This window comes from Lissotriton helveticus, chromosome 1_1 (genome assembly GCF_964261635.1).
Source record: "Lissotriton helveticus chromosome 1_1, aLisHel1.1, whole genome shotgun sequence".
NCBI lineage: Eukaryota > Metazoa > Chordata > Amphibia > Caudata > Salamandridae > Lissotriton > Lissotriton helveticus.
The window spans coordinates 1470721199-1470739409 of NC_136057.1; the positions used below are offsets into that span (position 1 = coordinate 1470721199).

An 18211-nucleotide genomic window follows, 5' to 3' on the forward strand; every position below is an offset into this window, starting at 1 on the left:
AACTGGAAATGAGTACACCACATGCACCGAAACTGGGAAAACTGCCACTGTCCAATTTATTATATGCAGACGATCTGGTACTGTTAAGTCGGACTCCCATTGGCCTGCAACATCTCTTGAACGCTACCACTAGGTTCTCTCAAAGCAATGCCCTAAACATGAACTTAAAGAAAACAAAAACCATGATAGTAAACTATCATAAGAGGAAACGTCTCAACTGGTATTTGGTTGGTGGTGTGAGAGGCTACCCCCCTGTCCTTGTAACAACACAGCCCAACAAACCTACAACTACCTCGGAGTCTTGGATGGTAGATGCTCATATAATTTGCAACTGGAGACCCTACGCAGGAAGGACACTACTATCTATTTAGTAATGAAACCTCTGAGGAAAGTGCTACCAGACTTAACCCATGACCATTACTACAGGTGATTTGAGTAAAAGTACAACCAACGCTAAAGGATGGGAGCGAATCAATGCAAGGGAAAGATGCAGCAGCCCTGGACAAAATAATGGCCAACACCTATAGAGCAATCATCCATCTGCCAAATTATATGTCACCTGCTAAAATACGTCTAGAATTTGGCCTACAAAAACAATCAGTGGAAAGAAGGGGCGCTTATATTAAAAGCTGGCACAAGATCAGAGTCAACGAAATAGGCTCCCTAAACTCACACCTCTGGGACGCATTGTCAAGCCGTAGAAAATCACCAGCCAGGGAGTACTTGTTTCACTCCCTAATCGACTGGGACTGACAAACCTTTGGGCAACTTCCAGAGATCGCCAGTTTAAAAAAAAAGTTTGTAACAAAAAAAGGTATCTATCATAAAAGATAAGGAAACACTAACCAAAAGGGTTCATGGTTGGACAGTGCTCAGCGACTACAAAGTCCTCAAACTTCAACCATATTTAAAAACAGGAGTTAAAATGAGAACAAAAGAAAAGTTCCTAAAGCTCGGCTTCTGCATTTTAGCAATCCTTCCGCACCTGCCGCCCTGGAAAAGGAGACCAGGAGAGCAGACTTGCCGCCTCTGCAGGAAAGGGAACGAAAACAAGGCCCAACCTGAATTTTATTACAATGTATTTTTGTGATGGTTTTAACTTTTTGTATCTGTAATTGAATTCCTTAATGACACCTGTATGCAACGGTTTTATTTATTTATTTATTTATTAAGCGACTTGTATCGCGCAAACAAAACCCGAAGGTGTCAAGGCGCCTATCAAAACAGATCAAAAGATTGCAGAGCGCCACTAAGGGTATGCACGTGTGAAAAGGTGGGTCTTTAGAGCAGATCTAAAAGCTTGTAGAGTGGGGCGGGACCTTACCTCCAAAGGGAGAGCATTCCACCATTTGGGGGCCAAGTTAGAAAAGGCCTTGCCTCCCCATCATGCTTTTCTAACACGAGGTACAGAAAGAAGAAGCCTCTGAGTGGAACGGAGATTTCTGCCAGGGTTATACTGAGATAGGATCGATCCAATGCCTGTAGGGCTAGATTTAGCTAAAGCTTTATACACCATACACATGGATTTAAAAAGGATCCGATCCTCAACAGGGAGCCAGTGAAGCTGCTTTCGGGCTTCGGTGACAGAGGCACGTTTAGGTAAATCAAGAACGAATCTCGCTGCCGCATTCTGGACCACCTGCAAGCGCTGTAGCTGACTCTTGTTCAGTCCTGCATACAGCGCATTGCAATAATCCAGTCGCGAGCCCAGAAGTGCGACAGCAAGTTGCCTTCTTGCCTGGGGTGACAAATAGTGCCTAATCTTCCTTAGGATGTGGAGAATCCCCCAGCAGGTCGATACAGTCCTGTTGACCTGTTGGCACATACTAAGGGTGGGGTCAATCATGACTCCCAGATTTTTTGCTGAGGAGGTAGGCTCGGGACATAGGCCTAGCGAGTTCGGCCACCACTCAGCAGACCAGATCTGTTCTTTTCCTCCAAATACCATCACCTCCGTCTTCTCCCCATTCAGTTTTAGTGAATTATGAATCATCCACTGTCCGACTGCCTCCATACAAGATCTAAAATTGGCGGCAGTCGACGTAACTGACTGGGAGAGAGAGACTAGGATCTGGGTGTCGTCCGCATAGGAAACTACCTCCATCCCAAAAGATCTAATAAGTCTGGCAAGGGGGGTCACATAGATATTAAAAAGGGTAGGGCTAAGCGCTGACCCTTGAGGGACCCCACATTGCACAGACAGGGATGGAGATAGAAACGGTCCCAGCATGACCCTTTGCTCTCTGTGATCGAGAAAAGAGGAAAGGAGTCCCAGGGCTGACCCGCGAATCCCAATCTCCCTCAGGCGAGATGTTAACACCGAGGGGGATAGGGTATCGAAGGCCGCTGTGAGATCTAGAAGGATCAGGAGGGAGGTCTGTCCCTCATCAACCCTGGTGCGGATATTATCCAGCACTATGGTGAGGGCAGACTCGGTGCTATGCTCCCTCCTGAATCCATGCTGGGAGAGATCCAAACAGCCCGAACTCTCCACGAATGCAGCCAGATGTTTGTTCAGATGGGCTTCTAGCATCTTCGCGGGAGCCGGGAGCAGTGAAATGGGGCGAAAGTTTTTTAACACCCCAGGATCCAGAGAAGGCTTTTTTAGCAGTGGTTTTACTACAGCATTCTTCCACTGCTGTGGAAAAATGCCTTCCTCCATCACCCTATTCATGATGTCGACCAGAGGGGGAAGGAGAGATTCTCTGCACTGCTTGAGGATCTTTAGCGGGCAGACATCTAGTGGAGAGCCAGATTTGGTTTTGTCAAGCAGGATCTCAAGATCCTGACAGGAAAGAGGGGGAAAGGATACCAGATCCTGATGTCGAGATGATTCAACATCAACAGGCTCAGAAAGAACAGGCACAGAGGGCACGGCGGTCAAAGATTTTTGGGCCTCCAAAGCAGTGTAGATGTCCGCGATCTTTGACTGAAAGAAGGCAGCTATCTTGTTACATAGTTCCTGTGAAGCAACCACAGGATCCGGGGTCTGGAGGGAAGTGAGGGAGTCAACGATCCTAAAAAGTTCTCTAGGAGATGAAAGTGAGGAAGTGAGGGCCGTGAAATATTCCTGCTTGGTCTTAATCACTTCCAATTTATAGTTTTTAAGCAGGACCTTATGAGCTTCTCTATCCTTAGGGGCCCAGCTAGAGTGCCATAAGCGTTCCTGCCTCCTTACTTCCTGTCTACGAAGCCTTAGTTGTTCGGAGAACCAGGGAGCAGAAGGTTTTTTCCTAGCAGAGTAACAGGACCTAGCAGGAGCCAGCTCCTCTAGTGCCTCAGAAATGGTGTTTTCATATATAGAGACCGCTGTGGAAGCGTCCACCTCCTGAATAATGGACAGACTAGATGTCCATGGGTGGAAAGAATCTTCCCTGATCTTTTTAAGGTTCCTTCGCACTTCCATAGTGCTCGAGGCCCTTCTGGCGGAATCCCGTGTCAGACAAGTCAAATTAAAGGGAACGGCCAGGTGGTCCGACCAAGAGAGATGGAAAGGGTTGGTGACTGTCAGCCTAGGATCATTAGAAAAGATTCCATCGAGCGTATGTCCCGCTCGGTGGGTGGGACCATTCACCAATTGGGTGAGTCCACAGGCTGACATTATTTCAACCAAAGAGATAGTGTCATGAGCCTCCAGTAGCTCGAGATGGAAATTAAAATCACCTAAAATAGTAACATTTTGTCGGCCAAAGTAGGGTTCCAAAACCTGCATTAGTTTCAGCCCAAAACCTGCTCTTGGGCCGGGGGGCGATAGACCAAGATTCCATTAAATGCAAGGTTAGCAGAGTCAAATAGGGAAAAATATAAAACTTGAAATACATCCTTGGGGTCAGAGAGAGGTACAGTATGACAGTGGAATCTGTCCTGATACAAAATAGCCAGGCCACCGCCAACACGGCCTATTCTGTCAAGTCGGGTTAAGCAGTAACCATCAGGGACCGCTTCAACAAGGTCAGGGCCTGAAGAATCTTTCGCCCAGGTCTCCGTGATGAAAACCCAGGATGGCAATTTATCTAAAACAAGCTCCTTAAAAACCATGTTATTCTTAATAAGCGAGCGAGCATTTAGGAGAAGACAAGTTTCGCTTGAACTTTTAGGTGCTGAAAGAGGGCAAGGCTCCGGAGGAGCAGGAGGAAGAGAGAGTTTAGGCTCATCCGCATCTCTCTGAAAGCAAGCACAACCGGGGCGTGTAGAAAAATCCTCAGGTCTGTACCGATGAGAGCATGGGGCACGTAGGGGCTTGAGCCGCAATATATCCTGTAGAGAATATTTCAATACGGGGGTGCCTACCTTATTTTGGCCAGAAGTCCAGCCCGGCCTCAGCGCGGACGGGCGCAGACGGGCTGGACTCTGGCGTGACTCCGGCGTGGCTGCGGCGTGGCTGCGGCGAACACGCTGCGCGAACACGCTGCGCGTCATCGCCCTCAGTTTAAGAGGAGCTCTAGCCAGTCCTCCTGACTGCTAGAGCGCGGTTTTTATTAATCATGCATAATAATAATAAACATGGTTGTTTATGTGACATGAAGTTACTACATTTTGAGTTATACACTACACATTATAAACTAGATGAGCAAATGAGGATACTACAAAATCATTTAGATGAAACAAAGTTCAACACAATAGATCACTAAAAACATTCAGATTCATCCTTCCTGTTCTACTCAATTTAAAGATGTATTCACCTAGCTACCATTCTGTATGCTGTCTCAATATATTGATCATACATCCTATCTATAACCGTAAACATTCTATACATACATTTCCAGTACTGTCTATACCCTTTAATGAGTTGTAATCATTGCTTCCCGATACGAAATATAAAGTGGCTCGCTAAACACATTCAGCTTCATCCTTCCCGTTTTATTGAATTGGGAGATTTACTCACCTAGTACCACAAATATGTATCCTCTCTCAATGAATTGAGGATACTTTTAAAGCATTACCTGACGGCAGGCCATAATTATGGACAAAGCACCAATCTCTTCAAAATAATACGAAGAATAAACGTCAGATCCACAAAAAGTCAAAGAGTATAAGGATTTCTCCTGCTTATAAAAACCTTGTTATTTTTATTTCAGCCCTGATGAAGCGATAGGATGAGGGAAACACATGTTGGCTGGAGTTGTTTCTGTTTTATGCTTGCAACGACCCAACAGGGGGTGAAGTCTCTACTATGGATTACTTTCACTTGTGAATTGTACTTAATGAGGAACAGCTGTTGGTCTTTCTATGTGCTGATGGCAAAACTCTGATGCAATGTTTATATATAATCGATATTTGTGTATTGGATTAGTCTATGAATTCATTATGTTCAAAACAAATACAATGGATTATGTTCTGGCGAAAACAGGATGAATGACGTATATTAACCATATTATCTAGGTATATCAATAATACATCTGAGATTATGTAGTCAAAGAACCTGCATTGGAAGAATTATTTTGGGGTTCCTCCTCCATTAAAACATTGTTGTTGTTTATACTTCTGATGATGGGGGCAGCTATCATCTTGGGGTGCACCTTTAAGCTGAACATATTATCCCTATTCATTGCCTAGTTTAATTGCTTGTTCATTGGATTAGGAGCATGTTGGCCTGCCTATACTGTACAAAATAAAAGGCTGTCATTGCACTACAGTGTAAGGGGTGCAGATGGTGTGCCAGTGAAATGTCAAACTATGCTAGCATGGCCCTACTATGTAAAAGGCGAGTTCTTATGTATAAACAATAGGCTGGTATGGCATAGCAGGTAATGTACCAGGATGTGGAAGGATGTGCTGCATATTGAAGCAGGCTTGCATAACTGATGCAAAAAGGGACAGGTTGTCTGGAACTCCTGCATACAATGGATCACAAGACACTGCAGTATGAGGGCAAAGGCTGGCTTGGCACTGGTGTATAATGAGTCAATGTGGTGTACTAACCGTATTTAGTGGTGAAACCAGTATTGTAATGTTGTATCAGGGGAATGGACGGGGTAAGCAGCAGTATAATTAGGCAGGCTAATAAGGTACATCCATGTAAGGCAGCAAGCTGGCATGGACTTGTTTATGAAGTCAGGCTGCAATAGCTAATTGGAATAAGGTGAGGGCAGACTGGAAAGGCACTTCAATGTAAGGTAAGAGGTTTGCTTGATGGCTTTATACAGCAACAGTCTGAAATGTTTCCATAAGAAGACAGGTTGACAAGGCGATACCGTTACTCACCAGTGTGGCTGCGCTTGTGCACCATAAGCACGTTGGGGCCAATGCAAACCATGCCGCAGATGTCACACTTAAGTTTGCCGTTTGGCAGTCGGATGCCACCGGGGGAAGGAGGATCCTGACCCAAGCCATCGCAGTACCCTAGTTGCTCGCCGAGTGAATCATCTACAATGACGCTGTCTTCCTTTTCACTCATGCGGTCATCCTGCCCCAGGAGCCGGCCTTCTTCCTCATCGCTGTACATCTCCACCTTGATGGAATTTGCTGCAAGAACAGAGAAGGTAAATATTGACTCAGGGAGTGGCTCAATATTTTTTATTCATTTGCAATCATAGGAGCAACTATTACATATTAATTTCCAGAAAGTTATGGGGAAGTCAAGTCTGACAGCCTGTCAACAGTAGCTACACAACAAAACGTAAAAAGCCATGAAATATACAAGTTCATGTACTACCTTAGCCGGATTTTTTACCAGCCTAATAACAATCTTTAATCCCACACCAACTTCACTTTTGAAAGGTGAAAATCAGTTAACTATAAAGGATTGAATAACAATGTAGAGAAGTTTTTTCAGACTTTAGAACATTGTGCAATTAGCTGGAATGAGACTGGACAGAAATGGCAAGTGCTTAATTTTTTTTTTGTATGGAAGTGCTACTTTATGAAAGTGTTTCAACACTGAGGGCATCACTAGTCAATCGGCTGTTATGGTCATGAGGTGTTAACCTGGGCTATAAAAAAAAATTGCGTGACTAAGGAGGAGGAGTGAGCCAGAACCAAAATGGCAATTACAGAGTAGTTTCTTTGTATGAAAACAAATTAGCATTTTCAGAAAGGCTCTCACTGTGATGAACAGATTGGTGTGTTTGTTGATATGATCATGATGTGTGATCAAAAGATATAACATATTTCTTATGCAGTTGTATAAAATATTACTGTTGGTATTGTTTTGGTACATGTTTTTCGCATCAGAAATTTGTACTGAATTTCTGTATTACAGATTGTGTGATGCAGTGCTGCGTGCATAAGTGCATAATCATTTGAAGTTTGTAAGAGTACATGGTGAATAAATGAATCAGATACTTAAACAAGTATATTTATATCATGTATGTCATCAAACACTACAGTTACCAGTGCGCGCTGTTTGATTTTGCAACAGTAGACATGTGATGTTCAGTCAGTATCCACAATTATCATACAGCATAAAATTCCTGGTTAATCCAATAATTGTTTTTATTGTTTCCAAGATTTCGTAATTTCAGTATATTTTTTCTTCATTGTTAGAAACTAACAAGTTACTTACCTTTGGTAACACCTTATCTGGAAGAGACTATCTAGCTGCAGATTCCTTACCTGTAATTATCCCAAGGGGCCAGACTGGAACCGGAAATGTTTCGTGAGCAGTAGCCCTGAACGCCGGTAAGTGTCACCACTCAGCTCTGTGTGGTGTCATCTGCGCTGGAGGTGATGTGCGCCGGGCCTACATAGGTGCCACCCAAGCGTGCTGACAAATGTCTTTTCACAACTTTCACATCACGAGCGCGGACCCACAAAGAACACTGACCACTGGTGTGGAAAACTAGGGCGCTGAAAACGGAACAGCCGCATCCAAAGAAATCAGTTAGCACAGCAGGGAGGATGGTTGGGTCGGTAAGGAAGTTGCAGCTAGATAGAGTCTCGACCAGATAAGGCGTTACAGAAAGTAAGTAACTTGTTCAGCTGAAAGAGACTTCTTGCCACATATTCCTTACCTTAGAATAGATATGCCACCAATACCTTCCCGGAAGTGGGTCTGCAAAACTGTTTTACACTATAAAGTACTGCAGGACGAAACAAGATAAGTGCCCATCCCGATGGACGTGTATGTCCAGGCAGTAATGCTTCGTAAACATGTGTAGAGAAGCCAATGGTACTGCCTGGCAGATATCCAGGACCGGAACTCCGCATGCTAATGTAGTGGGTGCAGCCTTAGCTTTAGTGCAGCGTTTCCCAAACTGTGGTCCGCGGACCCCCAGGGGTCCATGACACATTCCCAGGGGGTCCGCAGGTCTTGACTGTTCCTGGTGTTTGCTGTAAATTCAGAGAGATTGCTCTGTTGTGTCCCCTGCCGCTAATCAGCAGCTCATTTAAATGACCTGATAGTGATCTGAATGCGTGCGCCACGGAATACACAGGGGGCAGGAGAGGTGGCCGCGGTGGGCAGACCTCAGGTGATGACGCCGCTGCCTTTAGTAAAAGTAAATATATCCCAATGGTTTAAAACCCTTCCTTCTCCTATTCACTGCAACCGCTCGAAAGTTCTGTTCATTAGATTTTTATTTTATTTCTCGTTTATGGCGCCGGGACTCTGATAAGCTCTTTGCTCTGAGATCCTGCTGTCAGCACACATACATAAATGTCCATGGATTCCCACACTCTGCTCTCTGACTGAACCCTGAACACTGAGTAGTCATTGCCGCTTGTCCCTCGTCGAGATTTTAGCACGTCATCCAATATTGTTGTTTCTTTAATTTTCCATGGCTGCCATTCCTGCCAACATTTCGGGATAAAACAAAGTCTGTAAAATAGTGATTCGCCATCTAATTCTTCAAGCAATAGACGGAGTGGAGATGCCAGGGCTACAAGAAGGGGTGAAAACACAAAAAGCCTCATTAACAAGTAAATGGTCTTTTAAAGACCTTGTGAAGTACTCGGGTGCGGCTGCAATTAGACAGTCGCCAGCCCAGGAAACTGTCTCTGCCCAGGCTGACACACACAAGGGTGGGTGGGTGGGGGGGCACGGCGAGTGTCAAGGAGACAAGCTGAAGCTGTTTTGAGGCCCTTATCAGGACCGCCTAATGGACACGGACTTCAAAGAAAAGGGACATAAAGTGGGCCCCCAGATGTAGTGAAGAGGAAGCTAGAAGAACCAAGCATTATAGTCAGTAGGCCCGGCCCTTTCTGCGAGTTTTGACTTTGTCAATACTTATTTTGTTCTCTGTAAAATTTTGTTAGGAGGCTACCGGGAGACAATTCGATATTAAAAAAAATCTTTAGTTGGAAGCTTTTGTGGCAAGAAAATACACATTTATTACAGTCCCTGGAAATAAGTATTATGTACAAATTACAGTGTGAGATTAGCTAAAGTGGGCTGGCACACTGACTTGTGAATGGCATAACCGTCCAACAAAGTATTACTAAAACCAACATCTTTGCCAAAATCTTTGCAAACGCGAGACCTAGAAGGAATGAAGGACTGCAAGAAAAGGGGGGGGGGAGAAAAGTGAGAGGTAAGTAGGTATTATGAAAGAAGGTCGACTTTGTCAAGAGACGGAAAGGTGGGCGAGTAGTGTCTGGGGAGAAGGGAAACGAGGGCAGAAAGGGACAGGGAGTGAACAGAAGAAGATAATGACGAACAAGCGCGGCCGAATTTCAGAGTAATTTTGAGTGACATTCAAATACTATGAGTGTCAATTATTTGTGAGCAAAAATCAAGCATTAATAGACTATCATAAGCACTTACCTACTTTAAACTGCAACAGTGAGTGTTCCTAGCGCTGGGTTCCAGCCTCGGGCCATGCCTTCTCCAGTGCACACAGTCAAGTGGACTCTGCTGGGAGAGCTCAAATGCCTTCTGAGAGCCTGTGCCTTTATAACGTGTCCCTGTGGGCCTTTTGAGCACCAGGCTGCAGCTCAAGCCCCTCTCCCCAGCAGCACAACACAGAGCACTCCGACACAGACATACCATTGTCCAAAAATCAGACAGAAGGGTTGGTATAAATAAGAAAAGCATAGGAGGAGGCATAGAAGCACCTGAGAAAGGAGGCATGTTTTGTCTTTGTGTTTAGAGTCTGCCCGAGCCACAGCAAGATTTCAAAGAAAATGTGACACTTCCTTTCTTTACATTTCAATTGAGCAGGACACTTTTTAAGAAATGCACAGTAAAAACAAAGGCTTTTCCTTCTTTTCATTTCTGCGTGCAAACCTGCTTGTCCTTTCTGCTCAATTGAAAGGATTCAAACACATTGCTGTGCTTGCTGTGGATTTGCTACAAGCAATCGTGAAACTCTTGTTCCTTCCTTCCCCTCTTGGTTACTTTTCATCAAGAGTGGCAGCTGGGTTTTGAGTCTTATTCCCGAGGTGGTGCATGTGACGTCATCTGATTACCATTAGCATGTGTATTTTTTGCGAATAACTTTTAATTTTTTTAAATTTAAATTGTACAAATTGCTTGGGGGTCCCCGGCTTCCAGTGGTGATTCAGTGGGGGTCCTCAGGAGTCAAATGTTTGGGAACCACTGCTTTAGTGGATTGAGCACACAAACCCTCAGGGGGTTGCTTCTTGGCAAAAGCATAGCAGATCTTAATGCAAAGTATGATTCATCAGGAGATGGTCCGCTTCTGCAACCCCTTTCCCTTTTTCGCTCTAACATACCCCACAAAAAGTTGGTTGTCCACCAGGAACTCTTTCAGGCGGTCAAGGTAAAATAACAAAGCTCTTTGTGGGCCCAGTCAGTGAAGTTGCTCCTCTTTCTTAGAGAGATTTGGTGCCTCATTAAAGGTCGGCAGGCTGAAAGATTGACCTAAATGAAAACAGGTGACAACTTTTGGCAGAAAGGAAGCTCTAATGTGAAGAACCAGCTTACCTTGGTAGAGGTTTAGGTAAGGAGGTTTGGATGGCAAAGACTGAAATTCATTGACCCTCCAGACAGACGTTATTGCCACGTGGAAGGCCATCTTGTTGGTAAGGAGCCTGAGAGGACAATTGTGCAATGGCTAAGGGTGGGCGGCCAGCTACGCTCCGTGCACGGAGTGCACGTAGTGCCGTCTCCTACGCATTTTGCGTAGCGGGCGTAGCCAGGCGGCACTACGCGCGCTCCGCAGACGGTGCGTAGCCGGCCGCCACCCTCCCGCCCTCCCTAAATACTTAAATAAAAGGATAGAAAGCTTTTAAAAACACTTACCTTGTCCGCCGCGTCCCCGGGGCTCCCTCTCGCCGTCCCTGGATTCGCGCCGCCATTTTGGATACTAATGCGCATGCGCGGGCGGCCGCGCATGCGCATTTCTCATGAGGAATGCGCGGGCGCCCGCGCATGCGCATTAGTATCCGAATCGGTGGCGGCGCGAATCGCGGGACGGCGAGAGGGAGCCCCGGGGACGCGGCAGACAAGGTAAGTGTTTTTAAACGCTTTCTATCCTTTTATTTCAGTATTTAGGGAGGGAGGCGGGCGGCGCGGAGTGGGGCTACGCGGAGTGCGCGGGTGGGCGTAGTTTTGCGCCCACTTCGCGTAGCTCCGCGGAGCCCCACTCCGCACACTACGCCCAGGGTTAGCAATGGCTCAAAAGAACAGCACATCAGAAAAGCTAAGACCAGATTAAGGGCCCACTGAGGCATGATGAAGGGCGAAGGAAGAAATGTGTTGCAAACCTTTCAAGAACCTACTTACAATAGGCGACTTGAAGAGAGATGGCTGATCAGGCAACCACAGAAAGACAGAGACAGCAGAAAGATAGCCCTTAAGGGTGACCAGAGCAGAGCCCTGTTGGTTAAGATAAATGATAAAGACTTGCCCCAACGCAGCCGTACACAGTCTTGGTGGAGGGACGCCACCTCTGGATGGAAACTCCATTTATGATCCGCTAGTCATCTTCGGCCGAGTACGTTTGTCCTGGCGTCTCAGAGAGTCCGTCAGGTGTTGAACCATCAGGGATATGCCCTGGCGTTCCATCCATATCCAAAAACGCAGGGCCTCTTGACAGAGGGTCTATGACCTCAACCCGCTCTGATTGTTACAGTTATGGCAGTATCTTACATATTAATCAGAAATTATCTGAACAGGTACATCACAATAGTTTTATATTTAGAGACAAAGATTTTTTTTTTTCCAAAAGACTTATTTCTACAATTGATCGAAGGGCACTTAATAATTAGCTGAAAGCTTAGAAGAACTGAAAAAGGCTTTCCTTTTAGTCCGACTTTTTTTTAAATGGGGGAACAATTTCCCAAGTCTCCACGCCTGACGGCAAAACATGCTCAAGAGTACATTCAGTAACATAAACCAAGCGAGGAGAGCTGTGAACTGTTTATCGCTTTAAGAGCGAGACAAAAAGCTTTAAAAAGTACCCTTAGTTTGACTGCGAGCCAGAGCAATTTGTGCCTGGCTTCAGTGAAGTTCTTGAATGTATGCATTCCGAGAGCTTGCCTTTTGGCTGTATTGTGGACCATTGAAGCCCACATAAAAATGTAACTGGCAAGCCAAGAAAACTGGCACTGACATAGCTAATCCTTGAAAGGATGAATGATTAAACTACTACAGCGTAATTCAGACATTTCCTGAGGCGTTTGGTTTGTTAGGGGCATGCAGACACTATTGAGTTGATTTGTGTCTCCAAAAACAGACTTTTGTTATTCTTAAAACCTACTTTTTTTTACCACATTTAGCAGGTTAGATGGAGACTCCAGGCTTAAAAGCCATTGTTCGATAAGGAATTAGGACCACACACTAACATTTCTGTTTCGTCCATGTTCAATTTTGCCAGCCAGGTCGGATTAAGAAAATGCTGAATCTCTTAACTGCTTCAGCGCTACCGCGTTTACCTGCTGTGCGCTGAGAAAGGAGTAAATGGCTTGTTTGTGACAAAGCCAGCTCGTCATGAGCGCAGGGCAGGTAACGCCCATGACGAGCTGGCTTTGTCATTAGCGTCGAAGTGGTTAAGTAGGGCGGTCGAAGCAAAATAGTAGCTAAGTTTTGTTGGTATTAGTCATTATGTCTAGGCTAAAAGAAGCAAAAACAATAGGTGATGGACAGAATGCAGAACAATGTCATACATTCACCCCAGTACAGAGATCTGGGCCTAAATCCATCGTTTTTTTGCTCACCATGCCTTTCCAGTTTGAACCCAGCTATATGCAAATCAGTCTTGACCCTGGCCCCATGGGAACAGTCCAGCCCGAACTGCCAAGCCAGGTTCTCCCTGGACTGGAAACAAGCATTCAAGGACCGGTTTCGGGCTTTCAGCCCATGCCAGTGGCATGGAGGGCACGGGACTCACGTCTGTGCATACCCGTCCCACTCGGGGTGACAAAAGCAAAAACAACAGGTGATGGACAGAATGCAGAACAATGTCATACATTCACCCCAGTACAGAGATCTGGGCCTAAATCCATCGTTTTTTTGCTCACCGTGCCTTTTCAGTTTGAACCCAGCTATATGCAAATCAGTCTTGACCCTGTGCCCCATGGGAACAGTCCAGCCCGAACTGCCAAGCCAGGTCCTCCCTGGACTGGAAACAAGCATCCAAACACCGGTTTCGGGCTTTCAGCCCTCACCAGCCTGGATAGCTTGATTCCAGTGGCATGGAGAGCACGGGACTCACGTCTGAGCATACCCGTCCCACTCGGGGTGACAAATGTAAAAACAACAGGTGATGGACAGAATGGAGAACAATGTCATACATTCACTCCAGTACAGAGATCTGGGCCTAAATCTATCGTTTTTTTTGCTCACCATGCCATTCCAGTTTGAACCCAGGCATATGCAAATCAGTCTTGACCCTGGGCCCCATGGGAACAGTCCAGCTCGAAATGCCAAGCCAGAGCTAAAGCACGGTGATGGATTAAACCCAGATCAGTTGACTGGGGGTGAGTGTTTGTATTGTCAACGCTCCGTCCATCACCACCTTTGGTTTTTCTTTGTTCGCCCTAAGTTGGCAGGGTATGCTCAGACGTGAGTCCCTTGCTCACTTTGCCACTGGAGTCAAGCAAGCCCGGCTGAAGGCGGCTGTAATGCCAGAAACCGGTCCTGGGAAGCTTGATTCCGGTCCAGGGAAGACATGGCTTGGCAGTTCGGGCTGGACTGTTCCCATGAGGCACAGGGTCAGACTGATTTGCATATGGCCATGTCTGAACTGGGGTGGCGGAGTGAGCTAAAGAACGGTGATGGATTAAACCCAGATCAGTTGACTGGGGGTGAGTGTTTGTATTGTCAATGCTCCGTCCATCACCACCTTTGGTTTTTCTTTGTTCGCCCTAAGTTGGCAGGGTATGCTCAGACGTGAGTCCCTTGCTCACTTTGCCACTGGAGTCAAGCAAGCCCGGCTGAAGACGGCTGTAATGCCAGAAACCGGTCCCAGGATGCTTGTTTCCGGTCCAGGGAAGACATGGCTTGGCAGTTCGGGCTGGACTGTTCCCATAAGGCACAGGGTCAGACTGATTTGCATATAGCCATGTCTGAACTGGGGTGGCTGAGTGAACTAAAGAATGGTGATGGATTAAACCCAGATCAGTTGACTGGGGGTGAGTGTTTGATTTATACAAACGCTCCGTCCATCATCCCCTTTTGTATCGCTTTGTTCGCCCTAAGTGTGGCAGGGTATGCTCAGACGCGAGTCCCTTGTTCTCTTGGCCACTGGATTCAAGATAGCCTGGCTGATGAGGATTATGAATCCGAAACTGGTCCCAGGATGATTGTTTCCGGTCCAGGGAAGACATGGCTTGGCAGTTCGGGCTGGACTGTTCCCATAAGGCACAGGGTCAGACTGATTTGCATATAGCCATGTCTGAACTGGGGTGGCTGAGTGAACTAAAGAATGGTGATGGATTAAACCCAGATCAGTTGACTGGGGGTGAGTGTTTGATTTATACAAACGCTCCGTCCATCATCCCCTTTTGTATCGCTTTGTTCGCCCTAAGTGTGGCAGGGTATGCTCAGATGTGAGTCCCTTGTTCTCTTGGCCACTGGATTCAAGATAGCCTGGCTGATGAGGATTATGAATCCGAAACCGGTCCCAGGATGCTTGTTTCCGGTCCAGGGAAGACATGGCTTGGCAGTTCGGGCTGGAATGTTCCCATAAGGCACAGGGTCAGACTGATTTGCATATAGCCATGTCTGAACTGGGGTGGCTGAGTGAACTAAAGAATGGTGATGGATTAAACCCAGATCAGTTGACTGGGGGTGAGTGTTTGATTTATACAAACGCTCCGTCCATCATCCCCTTTTGTATCGCAATATACCTTGTCTACCACTGAGCTTTGTTGAAGCGTCATGCAAGACTGAGCCCCTTGCAATTATTTGATCTTTGTTAGTGAAATACAAAGACAATTTGTCACATAGTTCCTTGGTAGGCAAGCTGGAGCCAAGCTCGTCACCAGCACAGCGACGCCGCACGCGGCCCCCCACACAGCGGGGGGGAAACAACCAGCAGCTAAGGGGTTAAACTGATCCGGTCAGGTCTTTTGCCACATCGGCACAGATCAGTTCAAAGCCATGAACCACCTCATCAGAGGGAGAGTCAGCTTGGAGACAACTCAAAATGAGGTTTAAATTTGCTGCGACAATTTTTGCTTCAAATTGGATGGGATCAACTTTACCCCAATTCAGTCTCATCCCTTTATTGTGATTAAAATAAATAGGGCAACCATCACCTTTCCCAACCTTAGCTTTTATACTGAAGAAAACGGTTAGAGGGTTAGGGTCACTTGCAATATTTGGTGCCACCTCGAAATCGCAGACAAGCGGGGAATACTTCCTCGTGATAAGAATAACATCAATTGTACTTTCTCTACCTCCTCCGACAAAGGTGGGACACAGGGTAAGGAGCTGCAGACCAGATTATTAGTATCAATAATGCCTAGGTCATTGTCAATAATAATGGAATTCCAGGCCTCACCCTTTGGTGTATGGATAAAATGTGGCTGACCCTCAGTATCTAGCAGCCCACAGACTCCACTGTTACTAAAAGAAACAAATGGTACAATTAAAATCCCCCTTCCAAAGGATACATAAAGGCTGCCACCTCCCCGCAATGTTATTAATCTACACCTGTAAGTCCTCAATCACATGATTGCTATTCTGGTCAAAAAACCCAGTGGACAGGCCTTTATTATTTCATTTGGTTAGTCTCTAATGTGCTTCAGGGCAAAAAGTGCGCACCTAGCATTGTTAAAATTACAATGCAATCCCCTTCTAGGCATCATGTTGTAGGTCCTAACCAGCCCACCCTTCTTGCCATAATAACGTGTTCAGAACAATTTATGTGTGATGGAATTTTCCTAGAGCACCAATATGCGTACTTGTTTATAAGGCTCGGGCAGCTTTCTTGTTGCCCTGGGAGGAGGTGAGGATCACTGTGTAAGGGGTACAGTCGGGAGGTTAAGTTTAAAATAGGTTATGCCCCCGCCCAGATACAGATCTATACACTGGGTTCAAATTATTGAAGGATTCTTATGATCTTGAATTGCTAGGTGATTCCTTGGGTCCTGCAAAAGTCGCGCAAGATGCTCTTCAATACTAGACAAGCGAGAAAAAATAGGTTCCAGGGAATCTTTTTCAACCTTGCTGATTTTTTCAGACAATAGATCCAAATCAACCTGTACAGTTTTTCCTCCACCATTACAGGTTCTACAGGCAGTACCTAAAGGGTGAGATTGTTTTGTGCGCTTAACCTTTGGCTACTGGCCCTTCGCTTTCAGGTCAACCCCTGCCAGTTCAATCAACTTCCTCTTCCCTCCTCTCACACTCAGGGACCCAGTTTTTTCCATGATTAGTTGAGGGGGCAATCTCTTCTCCCTCGTGTGTAGCGCGTTGGTTTCCCTGACTCACGAAGAGAATAGGGGGCAAAGGTGGGGGGTTGTGGCCTTGGTTCAGGATGTATTCCAATGGCTACCGTTTGAGAGTCCTCAGTAGCGATAACTAGTGGGTCAGGGGGAGGGGCGATTGACAGTCTCCTCTCAGCCAGTTCTATTTCCTTGTTTAGTGCCCCCACCGCCTTTTGAAGAAAGTCATCTAAAGTTGTGTCCCATGTTTTTGGAGCAAGGGCAGTTTTGCGTTTCCCGATATAGAATATAAATAAGTTTCAGAGGAGTTCAACTTAGGATATGACATATTTAGGGGAAAAAAGATGATGTGTCGCTAGAGTTGGGCTTGATGCCAGTATCCCAGTGTAAGAACCCGAAGAACCAAGTGGGTGGGCCCAGCCCAGCCTCCTCCGGGCTCGGACAGGCCCGCCCTTGGCCCAAGCTTTGCCCGGGGGCAGCCCAGGCACGCCCGCGGGTGCCCGATGCGGCTTTTATGTGCCTCCGGCGCAGACAAGGACACGTTGGGGCCACCAGACACGTTGAAGGATGGGGGATGTAGTCCCCCGAGGTCAAAGTGCTGGTGCAAAGTGACGAAAAAACAAGGTCTACTTTGCGGCCACTTTGGTGCTTTGGTTGATTAACCAATTTTATTAGACCAAAACTAGTCAGATTACAAAAAATACTACAGAAGGGCCTGATTGGGGATCAATCCAAAGCTTAAAAGCATCCAAGTTAATCACCTGGGAATACCTAGCTTTTTATTGACAAACAGCTTCTTCTACAAGGCTGTTAAAAATGGAGGGAGTTCTACAAATGATCAAAGGATAAATGAACGGCTAACAAGTCAAACTTACAGCCCTCTTCAGAATACATACTAGGTTCCATCAAATTATCTGCCATAATTTCCAAGTGTGCTTTATAAATTAGAGGAACTCCACAACCTGATCTGCATGTTCTGCCTTTAGATTACTTGTTAAACCCAGTGTGAATAGCACTAGCAATGTTTGGACCAGAGGATTTATTCGTCTAGGTCTAGGTCTTAGTCACATGAACACATCCATACTGCAATCATTGAGAAACAAGAAATGCTCTTTTTAGTGTTTGGAAAGGGATCTATTAAAAAGCAGGGTAGCCCTCAGAGCAGTTACAAGGCCCTTGCCGCTAGACCACTCTGACTCAGCGCAGATGGTTGCAGACAGGCTTGCCTTTGTTGCGCAAGCAGCATGTACGTCGTGAGTCTCAGGATAAGCCCTGCTTAAGTGGTTGGGTCGCTAGTCGGTTCATCACATGCACAAAGCAAGTGCTTGTGAGCTACCACGCTAACCCTCAAGATGGCCACCACAAAAAAAAACAAAGTCAACCCAGGAGTATACAACCGTAAAAATCCCCCCACACACAAACACATGCCAGTCAAAGTGCAAACAATAGCAAAGTTTGAACCCTCTTACCAAGATTA

The 18211-nt window shown here is 46.0% G+C and overlaps 1 protein-coding gene across 10 annotated transcripts in view; it reads right to left on the reverse strand.

Moving 5' to 3' along the window:
• The window catches only part of IKZF4 (IKAROS family zinc finger 4), a 316988-nt gene that overhangs the window by 73179 nt on the left and 225598 nt on the right, over positions 1-18211 (reverse strand). For all 10 annotated transcript variants that reach the window (XM_078686319.1, XM_078686312.1, XM_078686311.1 and 7 more), the window contains one exon: positions 6205-6465. In XM_078686319.1, coding sequence (XP_078542445.1) covers positions 6205-6465 — 261 coding nt within the window. The remainder of the gene's footprint in view (positions 1-6204; positions 6466-18211) is intronic.